This window comes from Lithobates pipiens, unplaced genomic scaffold (genome assembly GCF_037356315.1).
Source record: "Lithobates pipiens isolate NorthernLeopardFrog02 unplaced genomic scaffold, aLitPip1_a1.2 Scaffold_16, whole genome shotgun sequence".
Lineage (NCBI taxonomy): Eukaryota > Metazoa > Chordata > Amphibia > Anura > Ranidae > Lithobates > Lithobates pipiens.
Genome location: NW_027507748.1, coordinates 475,461,634 through 475,481,547, shown reverse-complemented (window position 1 = coordinate 475,481,547; position 19,914 = coordinate 475,461,634). Strand labels below are relative to the sequence as shown.

Below are 19,914 nucleotides of genomic sequence, written 5' to 3'. Positions count from 1 at the left end.
TTGAATGGTGTCAGTGCTTACTCAATCAATTACTTCTTCCCCTTTCTGTATATGACAGAGTTTGGGCCTGGGAATCAACCAATTAGGCTCAAGCAATACATCCTGGTAGGTGCCCACTTGCTTCCCTATACCTGGAAGCTCTGGATATTTCACAATGGCTTTGACAGAGAAGCTGGGGGAGTGCAGGTCAGTTTAATTAGTTGGGAGAATGGTTATCATTTTAATCGTAATGAGAAAAGTGGCTTTAAGTTTGCAAATCCACGTGTAACTGTAATAATCCCTCCTCCCTTTTGATTATATAACTATTGTAAATCATGTGCATCATTTAAAGTCCCATGATTTATGGATTATGTACGAAAGTATTATTGAGGCGTCTGCCTTTACATGCACATGAACTTTAATGGCACCCCAGTCTTAGTCGGTAGGGTTCAATATTGAGTTGGCCTACCCTTTGCAGCTATAAGAGCTTAAACTCTTCTGAGAAGGCTGTCCACAAGGTTTAGGAGTGTGTCTATGGGAATGTTTGACCATTCTTCCAGAAGCGCATTTGTTAGATCAGGCACTGTTGTGGACAAGAAGGCCTGGCTCACAGTCTCTACTCTAATTTAAACCAAAACTGTTTTATCGGGTTCAGGTCAGGACTCTGTGCAGACCAGTCAAGTTCCTCCACCCCAAACTCCCTCATCCATGTCCTTATGGACCCTGTTTGTTCACTCGTTCAAATCATTTGCTGGAGGAGAGATTATGACATGGGGTTGTTTTCCAGGGGCTGGGCTTGGCTTCTTAGTTCCAGTGAAACTAAGTTCCACAAAACTCTTAGGCTGCTTTCACACTGGGGCAGTGGGTCCATTAGTAGTAAAGAGCCACTAGTTTTAGTGGCGCTTTACCGTTGTTTTAGCGGCGCTTTTCGGCCACTAGCAGGGTGCTTTTAACCCCCGCTAGCGGCCGAAGAAAGGGTTAAAATCGCCCGTGTTGCGGCGCCTTCGAAAGCGCTTTACAGGCACTTTGGAAGCTCTGCCATTCATACCAATGGGCAGGGACAGTGTATACAGCGCTCCCAAAGATGCTGCCAGGACTTTTTTCCCCATCCCGCAAGCACACCACCTCAGTGTGAAAGCACTCGGGAGGCACGAAAGGCAATTTTAGTGCTAAAGCGCCTGAAAACTGCCTCAGTGTGAAAGGGATCTAAGCATACCAAGGCATTTTAAGCAATTCCATGCTCTTAACTTTGTGGGAACAGTTTGGGGATGGCCCCTTCTGCGCACCAGTGCTAAAGCAAGGTCCATAAAGACATGGATGAGCGAGTTTGGGGTGGAGGAACTTGACAGGCTTGCAGACAGTATTGACCTCAACCTGAAAAAACACCTTTTGGAATGAATTAGAGTGGAGACAGCGAGCCAGGCCTTCTTATCCATGTCAGTGCCTGAACTCACAAATGCGCTTCTGAAAGAATGGTCAAACATTCCCATAGACACACTGCTGAACCTTGTGGGCAGCCTTCCCAGAAGAGCTGAAGCTATTATAGCTGCAAAGTGTGAGCCAACTCAATATTGAACCCTATGGACTAAGACTGGAATGCCATTAAAGGCAGGTGTCCCAATACTTTTGATAATATAGTATATTTAGTGATGGTTGCACATTACCATTATATGGTGCTTAAGAGCACAATTTTTTACTTTATTTTTTTTTTACGTAAAAACACTCATAATGGCTGTGGAAAACCCGAGGGCCTTGAAACTTCAGTACAGAGATTGCATCCCAAAATTCATCATACAAAATTAAAGAGGAATTTTTATTTTATGGTTTTAAAGCACTCACTTCTTTTCTTTTTTTTCTTTTTTATTTCAGTTCAACTCTGAAAGCTTAATTTAATATAGTGTGATTACATGATTACATAATCATGATTTAAACTGTAATAATTACAGTATATGATTATTGTAAGAAAGAGACTTCCTCTAGGTTGTCATATAAGGTGTATTTCATGATTCATTCTAGGATCTAACACTGAGTTTTTCAACAGCTAGCAACTTTTCCATTTCATGGGAGTAGTACATTATTGCTAGCTCTCACCAGAAGCTGGTGAAGGAAGCTGGTTATAACAACTAGTCTGATTACAGTTGTCATATTTATATTCCAATTTGGCAAATGATCCCAACCAGTTACTATGCTAAAATGTTCTCGTTTCCGCTTTCTCCTTTCTCCTTTTGATAAGTCAGGCCAAAAGTATTTTGTATTGTAAAATACTAAGACTAGCGTTCAGATGTGCTTGTCTCCATTTGGCTGCAAACATATTTATGCTAAAGGATGCTTTGCTGTCTGTGGGGCATGCCTAACCTACTTGGCATGCATAAAATGTATTCAGCAACGAATGGGGAGCTTGCAGAATTCAAGCTTTACTATTGTTAATAAAGTAAGTTTTTCCTTATATTACTTATACTATGGTTAGAAGGAGCTGCAAAACTCCAATTTCTGTAATTTCTTTTATTGTGATTGCACATAAAAATAGTTAGGGTGGCCTCATCTGGCCAAAATCAGTCCTCATATCTGTGGGCACCAGCATTTGGCAGTGATAACACTTGGGCTTTGGACATTTTTTACAGATCGTGCCTTGGGTGTCTGGCTGTCTTCCTTCTCTCCCTTCATGGGAATAAACATGCATGCTTGGCTAATAAGTGTGCATATTTATGTGACAATCTGAAAACAATCTTCATTGAATATTGTGTTCACTTGTCCATTAACTCTCTGATGTTGTTGGCTAGTTGTAGATGCAAGAGTAAACTCCTAAAAACAGCATAAAAGATAATTACAACCTCAAAGCTATTACACTATTGTCAGAGTATTGAATGATTAAAACTGCTTCATGTTTATAACCCAAATAATATGCCCCTATTTTAGAAGATAATGACTTGTTGCTGGGTAATTAACAGCAGTAAATTTTAAACGTTCACATTAAATAATTACATGAAGAGGCAATAAATGCTACAGAGTCTATCATGTTATTTTAGTTTATACAGCCTAATTTCCAGGATGGATAAGAAGTGAGGCAAAAGGATGAGTTTATTAGATAGTGACTACCATTCTGCTGTATTTACACGAGTGTTGAAAGTAGTGTGTTGGAGGAGAAATACAATTCACTTGCACACACTACAATAATGATGTTGGAAATGAAAAAATGTACTTTTTCTTTCTGATTTTAAAATGTATCATATCTACCTTTAATTGCAACTGTGTCCAGGCAATGGGCATTCACATATTTGTCCTTTCTTAAAAGCAATAATTAAACCTTAAAAAAGCCCTCACTAACTTTTGTAGCTGCAGACACTAAGCTTTGTAGCTTCTAATCCTTCTGATCCCTAATGTAAACACAAGGCAGGATTTTAGGAGGGGACAGCCATAGGTTTAGCTGCTGAAAGCGAGACTTGAATGACTTAAATACTTCTACTCTGAATTTTGAGGGTGAATTGCTGCCCAGTGCTTCTAGCTACAGAGGTCAGTGAATTCTTCTAAAATGAACACTTGTTTTGTTAAAGGTGTTGTAAAGTCTCAGGGTTTTTCACCTTAATGCATTCTATGTATTAAGGTGAAAAACCTTCTGCACTGTAGCTGCCCCACAGAGAACCCCTTTTTCTTGCGTGAACCCAATCATTCCAATGATGAGCACAAGCTCCTCAGCTCCAGCCACAGTCTTGGGTCCTCATTGGATAGATTGATAGCAGTGGGAGCCACTGGTTCCTACTACTGTCAATCAAATCCAGTGACACGGGGGCAGGGCTGAGTCCTGCTGTCTGTGTCAATAGACGCAGCAGCAGGACTCAGGAGCGTGCCAGCACGGGTGCCCCAATGGTAAGGGGCTCTCCATGGGAGCATTTGCTGAAGAGGAGGAGCTCTGACAGGAGACCCCAGAAAAGGAGGATCAGGGCCGATCTTGCACAGAGCAGGTAAGTATGACATGTTTGTCATTTAAAAAATAAAATTAAAAAAACAAACCCCTACAATCACTTTAATAACTGTCTCAGAGGGGAGTTCCCTCTTTGGGTAGATTTCCTTTTACTGCTCCATGTGTCTACAGTACAGAAAAAGAATATAAATCTTCCCAAAGTAAAATTGAAAAATGAGGAAAAAGTTGTGTCTTTAGAAATACTTTAAAATATGTCTGCTTTATTACGGGAATTTTGCTCACTGTTATTTTTGTTAGGTGGCAAAAAAAAAAAAAAAATATGGGCTAGTGGTTATTCATTTCGAAATAATGTTATTCAGAGACTATATGTCACTTCTACCCCAGAAGTACACACTAGTATTTTTTTCTGTTACCTTAATGGTTTGTTTTCATGCTGATTTTTGAAATTAGAGTTCCTATCTCCATACAAGCATGGGAAAAGCATACAAGCTACATGATGATGTGTTATGGAAATCAAACCTCAGTGAATATATAACATGACCTTGATGCAAATACTGTACTAATTTGTAGAATACCTGATCAGTGTTTAAAGTGTATGTATAGCCAATTTTCTTTTACATTTTAGAGTAGGGAAGGGTTGAAACCCGGGTTGATCGGTTTTTAGCTACCTTTTCCCCAATAGAAAGATTTCCCTTCATTTCCTGTTCTGGAGATGCAGCGGGAGGCCAGGGGAAATCTCAAAGTGTGGGGATCACCCCTCCTAGACGTTTAGGTCTCACAATTAATCACATCATTCAAAATGCAGATGGAGAAAAAAAACATTATTTATTATACATTCATTAAAAACACTGTATATGAAAAGGATATGCAGGCTTTCCAAATTGACATATAGACAAAAGTGTACATATACTTAGGTAATGTAGGTATCCTTAACAAGAGCAATAACCTTCCACTGACCTCTTTTAAATGTATAAAAACAATGTGACCTTTTTTTGGACAAGATTAATTGTTACACCAAATTCCCATAGGAAATATATTTGTTTATAAACTAGTTAAATCTCCCAGACAGCTGTCACCGAAAAATTTCCTCTCACCTCTTGTTCTGGTGTGTTCTGATGACAACTTGACATTGTAACAAAATGCAGCATTTTTCCATCACCTTCTCTTTCTGTGACAGGGGTCACCAAGGCATATGTATAGAGTGAGTCTCCCCAATGGGGACACAAAGCAATATAAAACCCCTAAAGGGGTTAAGACCCGTCCACACTCTGTTCAAATCTAAAGGAAAAGGTTTTGTTCACTCACACTGGACATTCTTATGGCCATTTTGAAGTCTTGCTGTAAATCTACATTATATCCTTTGTGAAAAATACGTTTTAAATATTTTTCTCTTCTTTTTTCCTAGGAACTTTTTACATTGGAATGCAAGTTCAAGGAGTCTGTGTTTGAAAACTATTATGTCATATACTCATCTATGATATACAGACAGCAAGAATCGGGTAGAGCCTGGTTTTTAGGTCTCAATAAAGAAGGTCAAGTCATGAAAGGAAACAGAGTCAAGAAAACAAAACCAGCAGCCCATTTTCTACCTAAGCCATTGGAAGGTAAGGGTCTTATATTTGTATATTCATGTATGGTTACTCACATAGTAAAAAAAAATGTGTTTGCAAAACCACTGTGCAAATACTGTGTGACATAAAAAATTGCAAAACCCACCAATTTATTTTCTCTGCTTTAAAAAAAATTATGTTTTGGGGCTCTAACAAATTTTCTAGCAAAAAATACAGATTTTTACATGTAAACAAGTGTCAGAAAAAGTCCTGGAGTTTTTTTAATGACAATGGTCACCATAACAAATTGAGGTGTAAATCTTCCCAGCAGGCACACAGACCACATGGCAACTTGGCATAATGTCTATTGCTAAGGCTGGTTTCACATAGGCTTTGTCTGTAGTCTGCATCCATCTGCTCAGTGGGGATCTTGCCGCTGAGCAGGTGAATGACAGGTCTGTGTCTGCTCCGTTATGCAGAGCAGACGCGGACACAGCCCGCTGTTCTCTATGTGGGCCGTCAGATGGAAACAGACTGCCTGTCCATTTACATCTGACTGTCATCCGATTTGATCTGCCGTTTTTAGTGGACAGGATCGGATCAGATGCCAGTGACATCCGCCGCTCCATAGAGGGCTATGGATAGTCAGATCAGGTCCACCCGAAAAACTGACTGACAGACCTGATCGGAAAGCCTGTGTTAAACCAGCCTTACTTTCACCCTATCCAAAACAAACAAAAAATGTTTTGCCCCTACATACACTTTAATTATTAAAGGGGTTGTAAACCCTCAGTTTTCACCTTAATGCATTCTATGCATTAAGGTGAAAAACCTTTTGTGCTGCAGCTCTCCCCAGAGCCCCTCTTTTTTTCTTACCTGAGCCTGATCATTCCAGCGACGGGGACGAGCACAGCAACTTCAGCCTCACTGAATAGATTGATAGCATGGAATACTACATTATGAAAGGGCCCTCAAGGTAATGCCTAACACAAAATTATAATGATCAAAAAAGTTCCAAAGAAAACAAACTTGAACTTCAACAAAGTTGAATTATTGAGAGTTGTCAAACTCAAGTAAGGAGGGAAAATGAATGGAGTGGGAGCCTTCATTAAATGCATAATTATAACTGAGAAGAAAAAACCTGTCTCGGTTTAACCAGCCCAAACACGTAAAAATATAAATAGCCCATGAATCAAAGATAGCAAACAGTTTTATTAGATAAACCACAAATGTATGTTTAAAACAATGACAAACAGAGACAACAAACACTAATAAAAACAAGCCAATTCTTTTTCAAAACAATTAATAAGACCCATAAGATAACAGCGGCATGTGGCAATTGTGCAATAATAAATCTAATGTTGAGGGTTATACCCTACAGTCCATAAAATCTCTTAAGAATGAATAGCTTATGCACCTATGGAGGCCAAGATATATAAACTGTCAATGCTTGGCCACATATACACAAATAGTGCTGACAATGTCCTGATGGTGTTTGGACAACCCAAGAAGGGGAAAACTTTTCCAACAATCTAAAGGAGGTATTTCAAACAGAATAGTTGTGTACACACAATGTAGAGCCACTAAAGACAATCAGTGGCATATACACTCCTGTATGGCCTTCCTCGCATTGTAGCATATGGTTGCAAAAAGCAAACTGAGGATAGTTCCTATCCTCTAGGGGCCATTTGTAATCCAAAAGTTGTATATAAAATATTGCGTCGTTCCCAAGTTCTTGGGGTGTAAGGTATATTTATCATATCAGATCCAGAAATGTGGCCAACTCCTTGGTGCAGCAATCGGTATTCCATTGCAGGGTGCATTCAAAAGCACTGACAAGTGGGTGCAGTCAATAGGGTCAGGAGGATAAGACCGTGGAAAGGCCTGACCAGTTTTTCCAGTCACCACTGGCTGCGTTAGAGGGTCAATCAAGTGCAGTCCCTTACACGCCAAGAACTACACAATATATTGTTGTTTATGGCTAAGGCTGGTCATGCATTATACAATTTACTTTTACAATTTTCCTTTAAATTTACCAAAAGCCATACTGTATAATATGAGGCCGACCCTAAACAACACTTTCAATTTATATCCAATTAGGCAAGCCCTTGCACCATATAGTTAAAGGTCAATCTAAAGGAAATTGTACAGAAATTTGGCCAGCTTTAGTTGGCATTAATTCCTATTACTCCTTTTTTTTTAATGCATTCTTTATTTTGATATGCAACGTGTAATATGTTACACAACTTTACTAGTAGTCTTATATAGTTCCATCCCCAGTTTTAACAGACCATAATATAACAGTCTATAAAAAAGAAAGTCTAAAATATCAATGCAGGAATAGAATATAACTGTCAAATCGGAACTTGTATGTTTAGAACATGTATTAAAGTGATTGTAAACAATCTCCTTGTAAAACAAGCCATTCAGTTTAAAATAGAAAGGAAAGGCAAATCATTTTTTGTATAGATATAAAAAAAACATTCTAAATACCTTTTTTCCTTTTTTCTATAAGTGATCACATTTCCTCTGTTCTCAGCTGCTTAAGAGCTGGGGGAGGAGGAGAAGCAGCTGTTCATTTAAGGAGAGCATACTGAGTTCCCAGCACAGCTAGAGAACTGACCACAGTGTGATGATCTGCTTGGTGTGGTCAGTTGTTAATAGGAAAGCAGAGGGACTGGCAGGAACACCAGGGATTTCACACAAACCAAGCAATACAAAGAGAACAGGATACTTTCTCATACAAGTACCTGGTACAGCAGGCACATATCAGGGTTATGAAACGTTGGGGAAACAAACGTTTTAAATGACAATCTAAGAAGGGGTCGAAGCACAGTCACATCAACGAATGTGTGAAGATCCCATTACTTCTTGACCAAGGGAGAGATGAACATGAGGGAGGCAAAATCTTCTCAACAGGGCTACAGAGAGCAATAGGTTCTAATTCTATCCAAATTGAAAAAAAAAAAAAAAAAGTTTTCTCTGGAGTGGGCATTATATTTAACATATTTTAATTTTTATGTGAACAGAAATGAAAATAGAACTCTTTAAAATAATATATAAATGTTGTACAGTATGTCACATTTTCTTGATTAAATAAAATATGCAAGCCCAGTTGTGCGGTAGAGAGTTGCATAATGTTCCAATAAACAAATTATCAGGTCTAGAATAAAAAAGGAAAAGACAGAAAAGAACACTTGCAATATTTTTTGACGTGACATGTCTTCGAGAACACTGACATTGACACTGGTCATTTGTCCAAATCAAATGTCAAACCTACAGAGCAGAAAACTCAGCTAGCCTGATCTGATTAGGGGCTCAGCTGTCAGAGTCAGAATCTGCTGTGATAATACATTGGAAATTAAACTGACTTTGAAGCTTAAAGCTCTTCCTAAAACTTTGGGTGACAAAATCAAAAACTTTGTGGAAATCAAAATGTCAGATGATTAATTATATTTTAAACTCATTAAAGAGGTGTTGACCACTTCAGTATCAGGAACACACTTATCTTGAATGAGTATTGTCCGTTATGGTTGTAGCTACAGACATGGTAGGACTCCAATACAGTATAGCTGCATTATGACTCTTCCAGGTAGCATTAGCGGCATCTGACAGTTCAGTGAGGATATTCCTGTTTTTGCCATTCTGTCACCAATGACACACAGCTAAATTATTAGTGGAGACACTGTCCTAAGAAAACTCTATTGTAAGTATGCACTTTAAGCCATAACGTTGACCTGAAAATATTTTTAATGCAGCTTGCTTGTTGTTCTGTGTTTTCAGATTTCAAATGCTTCCTTTAGTTGTCATCCATAGAATAGAAAATGTGATTACTTATGGTTAAATACCTTTTTAGATAAGCACAATATGGAAAATCTATGTTTTTTTTCATTTGGTATAGACATGGTCTACAATTTGTTTTAACACTTTCGCTGACAGATTTGTTTTTGCATTTTTCTGCACGTAAAAATGTCAGGCATGACGATTACTTAAAACTCTCTAAACGATTTATATTTTCTAAAAGCAGAGACCCTGGAAAATAAAATGGTGGTAGTTCCAATTTTGTTGTCACATTAAATTAGGACAAAGGTTTATCAAGTGCAAAATGTCAATAAAAAATACACTAAGGTTAATTTTAGGGCATACAATCACAATATATTAAATATTCTTTGGTAAAATAGAAAAAATTAAGTTGTACTGAGTAGATAACTACCCAAATTGTCAAGCCTTAAAATTGCATGTGCCATGAAATTGCAACAAATTTAGTTTCCCTCAATTATCCATAGGCTATGCTTTAAAGGCACCTACAAGTCATCCATTTACAGTTAACCATGAATAATGGCTCTAGAATTTTTGCTCTCCCTCAGTTGTGCTTGGTGATTAGGGATGGGCCGAACACACCCCGGTTCGGTTCACACCAGAACACCTCGAACAGGCAAAAAATTATAGAGAACATGCAAACCCTATTAAAGTCTAGGGGACACGAACATGAAAAATCAAAAGCCCTCATTTTAAAGCCTTATATGCATGTTATTGCCATATAAAGCATATGGGGACCCGTGTACTGCCCTAGGGGACACATATCAATGCAAAAAAAAAATTTAAAAAGTTTTTTTCAAAAGCAGTGATTTTAATAATTCTCAAAGTGAAACAATAAAAATTAAATATTCTTTTAAATATCATGCCTGTGGGTCCCCTTAGTCTGCCTGTAAAGTGGTGCATTTGTGCAATGTGTACAACCATGCGGCAGCAATAATGACATTTGTAAAAGGAAAAATGTAATTTAAACTTGCTTGCGGCTGTAATGTATTGCCAGCTTCCAGCAATAAAGATGAAAAATCCCCCCAAAAAAATGGCATGGGGTCCCCCCAGTCCATACCAGACCTCGGGCCATGGTTTTTAAGGGGAACTCCACTCTAAAATATAAAAAAAAAATTGGCATGGGGTCCCTCCAAAAAACCATACCAGACACTTATCTGAGCATGCAGCCTGGAGGTCAGGATAGTGAGGGCGAGCAAGCACCCCCCTCGTGAACTATACTAGGTCACATGCCCTCAACATGGGGGGTTGGGTGCTTTGGGGCAGGGGGAGGCTCTGTACCCCCCCTGCCCCAAAGCACCTTGTCCCCATATTGATGGGGATAAGGGCCTCTTCCCGACAACCCTGGGCTGTGGTTGTCGGGGTCTGCAGGTGGGGGCTTATGGGAATCTGCAAGCCCCCTTTAACAGAGGGGACCCCATAGCCCCCCTATGTGAATGGGTATTGGGTACATTGTATCCTTACCCATTCACCAAAAAAAGTGTCAAAAAGTAAAAACCACAGACAGTTTTTGACAATTCCTTCATTAAAAAAAGTGTCCTGCGATGTAAATTCATCATCAATCACGCCACTCGATGGACCCAAAAAATAGAAAAAACTCTGCCTCCATGGGAGGCCTCCCAGCGACTGCTGTCTTTTCGCTTTGACAGCTTTTATATAGGTAAGTGTGGGGCCACCCGCTGACATAATCGGATGACTCTGCCGCCTCTGACATCACATTTCAGAAGGGGGCATGGTCACTTGGTTACATCACCAGGTGGCCCTCCTTTGTCTATGTAACAGCTGTCAAAGCCAAAAGACAGCAGTTGCCGGGAGGCCTCCCATGGAGGCAGAGCTTTTTAAAATGTTTCAATTTCTTTGTGTCCATCGGGTGGCGTGATTGAAGATAGATGGACATCGTGGGGATTTTTTTATTTTATTTTGTAATAAAGGAATTGTCAAAAAACTGTCTGTTGCGGCTTTTACTTTTTGACACTTTTTTTTAGTGAATGAGTAGGGGTACCCATTCACATGGGGGGGTGGGATCTGGGGGCACCCTTTTAGATTCTGATAAGCCCCCCGCCCACAGACCACGACAACCACCAACCAGGGTTGTTGGTAAGAGGCCCTTGTCCACATCAACATGGGGACAAAAGTGCTTTGGGCACCCCAAAGCACCCTCCACATGTTGAGGGTAAGCAGCCTGTTATGGTTAAGGAGGGGGGGAGGGTGCTCGCTCGTCAACTCCCTTTCCTGGCCTGCCAGGCTGCATGCTCGGATAAGGGTCTGGTATGGATTTTTATTTTTATTTTGCCATGCAGTTCCCCTTAAAATCTATGCCAGACCCAAAGGGCCTGAACGGGGCATCATAGGTGAGTGGCTGCCAAGTCTGCTTTATACCTCCATGCCCTTTATACCTCCATGCTAGTTTGTTGGATATCATCCATATGATAATGAACCAGCATATACCATGTAGGCTGCCTGAGGGGTAAATTGGGTTATGCACTTCATCTCTATGGAGTCTCTAGTTGCACCTGCACACTGCAACAAGGAGGGTAGAGAGGGGAAATTTTTACATCACCCAACACAGTAAAGAGATAGTAATTGTGGAGTGGGCCTTTGCTGCATCTGAGGTCTGTGTGTGGGTATAAAAGATAAAATGGGGTATGTTAACCTATAGTACAAAACAAACCTGTGCTTTAAAGGACTTTACACATATCCAAACAATTCCTGAATGTAAAAGCAAGAATCTGTAGCTGTTAAAATCTGGAAACAAAAGTGCATCATGTAGACATTTTTATTTTATTCTTTTTATTTTTTTATAATTATTGCAACACATTTTAGGCATCACTCTATTATAAAAAGTAATTGCATTTTGTGAATTCAGTAGTGATAAAGCTCTATGTTATCTCCTAATATTATCTATATTCTAAAGCTCAATCAGAAAATGTTATTTTGATTATTAGATTACAGTATCTGGTAATAAGATTTTTTACGGCCCAGAGGAAATCCTGTTTAGTTTTCGGTATAATGCAAATCAAGACCTAAAATTTGCATTCAATATTTTTAAAGCCCTTTAAACAATTCTTATTTTTATATATAAAGAACACTGGTATTTTGTGTTACCCTAGACCTTTTCTTGTTTTATATGATTACTGTATTGTGTAATAACATAGTATACATATTTTATGAAAAATTATATAATTTACTTTTTTACTTTTTTAACAAATGTAATATTATATGTACAGACAAAAGAAACCAAAATTTTTGTAAGTATTTTTTAATACCATTCTTATAAGTTTTTAACTGTTTTTAAAGACTAAGGTGTACACTTAATAAATGATGAAAAGCTGGTAATTGGTAATAAATGGTAATAACACTTTTCACTACTTATTACAGTGATAAGTCCCTAGTGAGGTCTTAAACATCACTATACAATAAAATAATACAGGTGGGGACTAAAAATGAGGGAATAATGTTGTCCCTTCTTTTCAGCATGTATTCACAATGATAAGAACAGAGAAACGGAGAATTGTAATGTACCTTTTTATCAAACATTGAAAGTACCTTATCACTGTGATAAATAAAGCTCCCTAAATTTATCACCAAGTCACACTTGGTTATAAAGACCCTTTTTTTAGTTGAAACAGTGAAAAAAGACACAGGAAGTTACCATTTTATACATCATTATACATAACTGCAGGATTGCTCATGCTGTAGAGCATCCAATTTAGTGCTTTGCGTCATATTGCATTTTGTTTCCTCCTCTATTGACCTTCAGGAGGAATTTCATCTTTTAGGATTGTGTTTTGGTGTGTGGATGCACCAGGAAAGACAAGTTATATTCAGTGTTGCAAGCAACAATTCTTTTGCAGTTTACATCCCCTAGATTTTAGAACCCTTTCACACAGATGTATACCTCATATATTTTTCAGCAATCAAGAAAGACGGACAATGGACAATGATCCCATGTGGGGAAAATAAAGTTGACTGATAAACATCTGTCTAGCTATTTCCCTATAGGGAGACAATAAATCTGTTTTCTGTTTATCTATTGATAGATAAAAGAATTTAACGGAAACAAGTGTACACAAATATCCATGCATGTGCATAGGTTTGAATTCAGATCTATATTTACAAGGAAAAACTGAAGGGTCCCAACATGGGAGTGGGGGCATCTGTATGAAAGGGGCCTTAGAGTACAACACGTTTACTGGCAGTGTTCTTAACAAACCTACTTTTATGCCCCATTCACAGGGGTGTCACATGTCTGATAGGGCCATTGATATAGATCCCCTGATGAGGCAGATCTGTAAAGAAATGGATATCACACATGTGACATAATTTTCTGTTCTTTTATTACTCAACCTCCTGATGGAGAAAAAAAAAGTGGATTTATATTCACTGTCTACATCCGTTTATCATAATAACAGACACAGGGGTTAACATAGAGTTTAAATAGGAAAACTTAGAAACATCTTTTTTTGTTAGTGAAATGTTTATTGACTATTAGGACAAAGCCATACAAAGTAGAGTACAACAAAATACATTTGATAAGTACACAACAAAACTTAAATATAGTAACTAATAAAAAAAAAAGGAGAGATGTTCTCAATGAGCAAACACAGGGGACATTAAAAACAGCAGTTGTAATTATAATCCATTAGTGTAGTTCGCCATTGCAAGGAAAGAGTGGGGCAGAGGAGGTAAACTGAAAGGCAGGGGGGGCAGTGTATCCATGGCCCGGCTATATTGAACAAAGGACACTACATCGGGGCAATGTCCGAGAATACCAAACTACAGTTTCTAAAATAAAAAACAGGATATCCTTCATCAGGCAGTTATGCCTTTAGAATCTACCCAGTTTGCCTAAATTTTATTGCATTTTTTTAGGTAGGACAATTTCGACTAGCATAGGTGAGCTTGTATATAGGTAAGACATTAATAACCGTCTTCCATTCAGATGGTGAGGGTGATTTCCATTTTTTCAATATTTCTCATCTAGCATCACTTTAAAGGATAAGTTCCCCTTTTGGAACATATTAGAAAACAGGGAAAAGTAATCAAACATGGCATTCTCCATATAGCCGCTCCGGTGATTCCATAGTTTGAGTGGGAAAAAGAGATTGCATAGAAAGGAATAGGTTGGGTTTATCCAGGGAGACACCCAGGGGAAGCACATCCCTGGGCACTGCCAAGAGTCAGTACCACCAACTATACATTCAGATATTAGCCAGTTGGAATAGGCCACTTCTGCAGGAAGGTAAAGTGGTACAGGAAAAATGCAGACCATGGATCACAAGGCTAGACAAAAGAGAACTAAAACGCAGAGCAGTACTCCTGGCTAGGTCAATTCATGCGTGGAGAAAACAAGGTGAGATGGTTCAAATCATCCTTGAAAGGCGTGATATGAACCTGCTTAGGACTAAAGTGTTGTTCCCTGCCAGGTTGAGATCTTTTATGAGGATGTAAAGAACTTTGCTCTTTCACTGTCTTAGACACAGAGTGTAGCTGAGAAGATCAAGCTGAGCAGATATGATGCACAGAGAGGAGTTTTCTTCCTTCTTGGATCTTCTTTAGTGGTGGTGCAAAGACTGCTGCTTACACAGCACTGTCCTCTGCTTTGCTATATGTGAGGGCAGGGTGCTATGGTGATAGCCTCTTAGGGGGAGGTCTATATTATTCTGCACTCTTCTGCGTTAAATGATACTGGGATAGTGAAATATGATAGGAAACCTCGGGTAGCAGAATGAGTTACTACAGCGGACAATGCCAAAGAGGAGGTAAGATTCTTTTTGTTTTAAAGCCCTGCAGTTTTAAAAAAAAAATTGTCCAGAACTGGGCTGTAAGGGAAATACCTAGGCTCCGTTCACACCTGAGTGATCTGGATTGCGGGTGGAATCTCCACAATTATGCCCACATTTCCAGAATCACGGCAAAACGTGGAACGCATTTGTAATGCCATTATTTCTCAATGGCACCCCGGACGTGGGGCAATTTTTCCACGATTGACGATCGAAATATTGCACTACAACCATGGCAAAAATCGCTATGATTCCTGGCTCTGTGCCAAGATTTGGTACATGAGGTTCTTTGGAGCGGAGGAAAGCCCATTCAAATGAATGGTGTCGCTCCAAAAACGCTTCACTAAAAAACAAAAAAAAGATGCTGCAGCAGCTGTCACTGCAGATCCCTCAGGTGTGAATGGAGCCTTCGTCTTGTCTATGTATATTTACAGTATCTACAGCTGTCAGTTGATATTTCAAATGCCTGTATAAATAAAAGAAAACAAGATGTGCGGTAAATATTGGTAATTTTTTTACAAAATGGATTTACTAAAGGTCAATGTTTCCGTTATTGTATAGTGCATATGCATATTTATAATATATTGCATACAATGTGTATCTTCAGTTAGTACTTGTTAGGGTTTTTACAAATTGTGTATCTTTAGCCAAAACACATTTGAATTTAGGTAATATTTTCTGTCCCTATACTTTTAAGGATATTTTCATATTCAGATTTGTAGGTTCTCCCTCTATTGGCTGTGTTTCTAACCTTGCAGACAGCATAGGCAGTTAGCTGACTGCTAAGATAAAATCAGTTACAGTATAAGCTATCTAGGAAATTGTATTGTATTCTGTGAATCATTTTTCTTGCAAAAGGATCCACAAATGTGTGCAGATTGTGGTGGTACTAGAGCACATCATCTGTAAATAAAATAGTTGCTTTTACTTATACATATTTGAAACTACTAGCATGCTAACTGTGTGTGTACATTATTTGTATATATGTATAACAAATTCTCCTTGAACTTTCTTAATTTTTTTTTTATATGCTTTACGTTTTAGTTGCCATGTACAGAGAGCCGTCATTGCATGATGTGGGAGAGACAGTGCCAAAAGCCCGTGCGACACCGAGTAAAAGCACAAGTGCATCTGCAATAATGAACGGGGGTAAACCAGTCACTAAGAGTAAGACATCATAGCCAGACCCTCAAGGGTGTTGTGACTCACTGAGCCCTTGGCACACTTGAGCATTTTATCCCCACCAGACTGTCCAAACTCCAGTGTTTGTATTAAAGGAATATAAAAAGAAATAAAAAAAAAAGTAGATACGCACTGGCTCTTTGCTGTTCCAGAACCAATATGTTGAAGATTGATAAAACTCAGTGTGTATCTCCTCCCTTCACAAGAAGACACCTGGGGAACCAGCTAAACTCAGACCATGGAATGCCCTACCAGATATGGAATGCCTTTTTAATATCTTATCCGTGACTGTGACACTTCATGTGAATGACATACTTCACAAGTACACTTGATACCTTGCCTGCTGACAATGACCCTTTCCCCCCTTTTGAGTCCAATTACAGCGAAATCCATGTGTTTAAGTTCTATTTTGTAGCACACAAATATTAAGTAATTTATAGTTAGACGCTGTAAACTGCGCTATAAAGGATTTCTCTAACCTTTTTTACAAGGCTGCTTGCACCACTGTCTGTGACCTTTTTGCAGGGATTGCGTTCCTCTAGAACTTGAATGTTTCAGGTGGCTTAGTTATGAAAGCAATCAGGGAATCGGGAAGCCTTCAAATCGCTATTCTCTAACTACTTTCAAACAGGACTTAAAGACTTGTCAAGTGTGACAGATGTTGTGCTTCAGAAGTTGGTGATAAATACTAGAGGGATATATGTCAAACACGCCCAGTGAGAAATAGGCTGAGACTAGTGTTTGATACACCCTATACTTTCCTTTTTGTGTGTTTTATACATATCACAGGCTTACTGGTGATGGTGACATTTGCCTTACCCAGCAAGCAAGACCCACATGCTTTTTAAAATGGTGGGTCCATAGAATTCTGTAGGCCTTGTAGGCCTGAATTAAGGCTCATTTTTCATCTATAATTCCTCATATTTAAAAATATCAACATAACGAGCAACCGTTCTTCTAGCTACAGTTATTCAAAAGAGAAAAACTCTTTTTTTTTTTTTTTTTTAACAAGCTCATGTTAAAGTGCACCCATTGTCAGCTCAGGAAGGAGGTTGCCACTTTGTGGCCTAAATAAATACTTGTGAGAATACTGATGATTCTTCCAATATATTAAAAACAGACCAATACCACTATTAGTAAATTGGTCATTCAAGTATCTTTCAAGCTTGCAAAAAGGCTGCCTCCATTTTGAGATCATAATTGCATCTCTGGCAGTTCCTGCAAATTAGTTTTGCTAAGCATGGGCACATTGTTTGCTGTGTCCCCTTTTTTTGCAACAGCAATGCAAGTAGTATCTGAACACCATGTTTTAATATTTTCATATTTGCTAAAAAACAGAGAAGCAAATACAATATTTTAAGTAAGCATGCAGAGTCCAGTAGTATTAATTTCCACACTAAATTCTGCATAGTCCTAACATGATATCTTCAGGAACCAGAATTTACATGTTAAAGGTGCCTTGCTTAGGTTGTGGCATATTTTACACAAATCCACTTTATGTGGAACCAGAACTTTCAAGCGAATCAGAAGTCATTAGGTGCCTATTGTATGTCTGTCATGTGACTAGGTTTTCACAAAGGCATTGGGTTCCTCACGTGTAACAGTTACTAATTCCAACAAGTTGTCCATCCAGTGTATACAAGATACAGTGAGGTCATTCTGTAAACATGCATAGAGAAGGTATGCTTCCTTGAGTAATCCTTACCAGATTAAAATAACTGTCCACTGGGGCATCTTAAGTGGAAAAAATATAACCTTTAGTTGGCTGTTTTAGTTGGCAGAAACGGGTACCTCTTTTTTTTTTTTTTTTTTTTTCCGCTTTTGCACAGTGTCTGCTAAAATGTATTGCTTCTTTTAATCCACAATGTTTTACAGCCGTTTATGGGATCAACATGTTTGCTTATGAAGGATTTACTGCAACAGTTTATTTCTGGAATCTATTTACAATAATTTAAATGTGAGCTGCTTCGACTGTTGAGAACATTTGCTGCTAAGCCACATTCACTGCTAATAGCTATCACTCACATCTTTGCTATGTCAAACAGCTATTGCTTGTCCCTCTCATGACAGTGAAGCACATTAGCAGACATTCTCTACTATGTTCTACAAAGTGAGAAATTAGCCAATGTATAATAATTAAAATTGCACAACATAGATTTCATTATAACCTGTGTGGGGCTGGTGTCCCAACTTCAGGTATAGAGTCCCAATCCATTGTCATAACAGTCTACATACAGGGCTGTGTGCCCAGCGAACCAGTTGACTGGTTGAAATTAAGGCTGAATTTATTTTTGTAAATGATGACTATGTTATGTATGTGTTCTATAATATTTGTTTCTTCTATGTTTCTACAACTTGTGTAAGAGGTTTTTTTTTTTTTTTTTTTTTGAATGGCTGTTTTATGGGATTATTTTTTTCCCCCTTTTATTATGTTGACGAATATGACAGTGATATTTGTTGTCTGTGTTTCTTTGCTTAAGTTCTTTTAGTTTGGTGTCTCATCTGTTGCATGGGAAGAGGGTGGTGATGATCTGCATGTAGTAAGCTATGTGTAACAAGAAATGTTGGTATGTATTACTAAATTGACATACATACAGTATATGCAAAGCGTTTGTCTGCATTGTACAGTTTATGTGTTTAATATTATTTGTCGTACACACAATTGCAACATATTAAAAAAAAAAAAAAAAGGTTTTTACAAAGAAAAAATATAAACCATTCACCAATATTCATACAATACAAAATTTAAAAAGGGCTTGCACTGGACACTGTTAAAAGTAAGCTACAGGCAAGTCATATATAGTGCTAGATAATGTTCCCTAAGATATAGAGTACTATAAAATGTTCCCCAAAACATACCAAAGAGTGTTCTAACCTAGTGTTCACCTCTTATGTGTTAAGGAGAATATGTCAGTGCAGTTAATAAAAAAAAAAAAATCTAACCACAAAAGGAAACAAATACAATCAGCTACAAATGTGTTGTGTCTAAAGTGTTAAATAGTTAAACTGTTCATTTTACAATTGCAAATATTAGCTTATATTCTTCCAAATATGCATGTAGGTGCACATGTTACATCCCCAGAATGCACATACTTTTTCATATATAATGGTTTCTGACTATTGTTTAAAAAAATCAGCGCAACAAGGACCTCCTTTTCCTTGCAGAACATTTATAAATGGCTTATTGGTTATAGAGAGGATGAATAACCATTTGTACAATCTTGGTTTGGCGATGTAATCTAAAAGGAATGTTATAATTATACATTATTATTTATTTTCTTATTAAAGTTTTTCTGAAAAATTCTTCCATGCCAGACTGATTTGGTCACTGATTATTAGGAGTTGGGGAATGGGGTGCCTTAATTGTTTACATGAATGTTCGGTCCTTGTGCAGGATTTTTGAAAATATAGTACATGTGTTTAAATACATTTTTGATTGCACTATATTATTCCATTGAATCAATCTGAGTTTACTAATCAGTGAGCGGCTTTTGCATTTGTACAAATATTGTAAAACAAGAGTTGTTCACGCAGTTGAAGGATTATGTGAATTGAAGGCCCTGCATTCACAGTAATGATAGGTTGGTGTGTTCACGGAAACACAAGTACAGCCCAAAAAAACATCCCTGTTAGTGGCTTTTTGAAGAAAATACATTTAACAAACTAATTCAAATGTCTTTTC

General features: G+C 38.1%; 1 protein-coding gene across 3 annotated transcripts in view; it reads left to right on the top strand.

Annotated features, from left to right (window-relative positions):
• The window catches only part of FGF14 (fibroblast growth factor 14), a 756,823-nt gene extending 737,282 nt beyond the window's left edge, over positions 1-19,541 (top strand). For all 3 annotated transcript variants that reach the window (XM_077482968.1, XM_077482970.1, XM_077482969.1), the window contains exons 4-5: positions 5,304-5,502; positions 16,095-19,541. In XM_077482968.1, the coding sequence (XP_077339094.1) occupies positions 5,304-5,502; positions 16,095-16,231 (336 nt within the window). In that variant the 3' untranslated portion in view covers positions 16,232-19,541. The remainder of the gene's footprint in view (positions 1-5,303; positions 5,503-16,094) is intronic.
• The last annotated feature ends 373 nt before the right edge of the window (positions 19,542-19,914 follow it).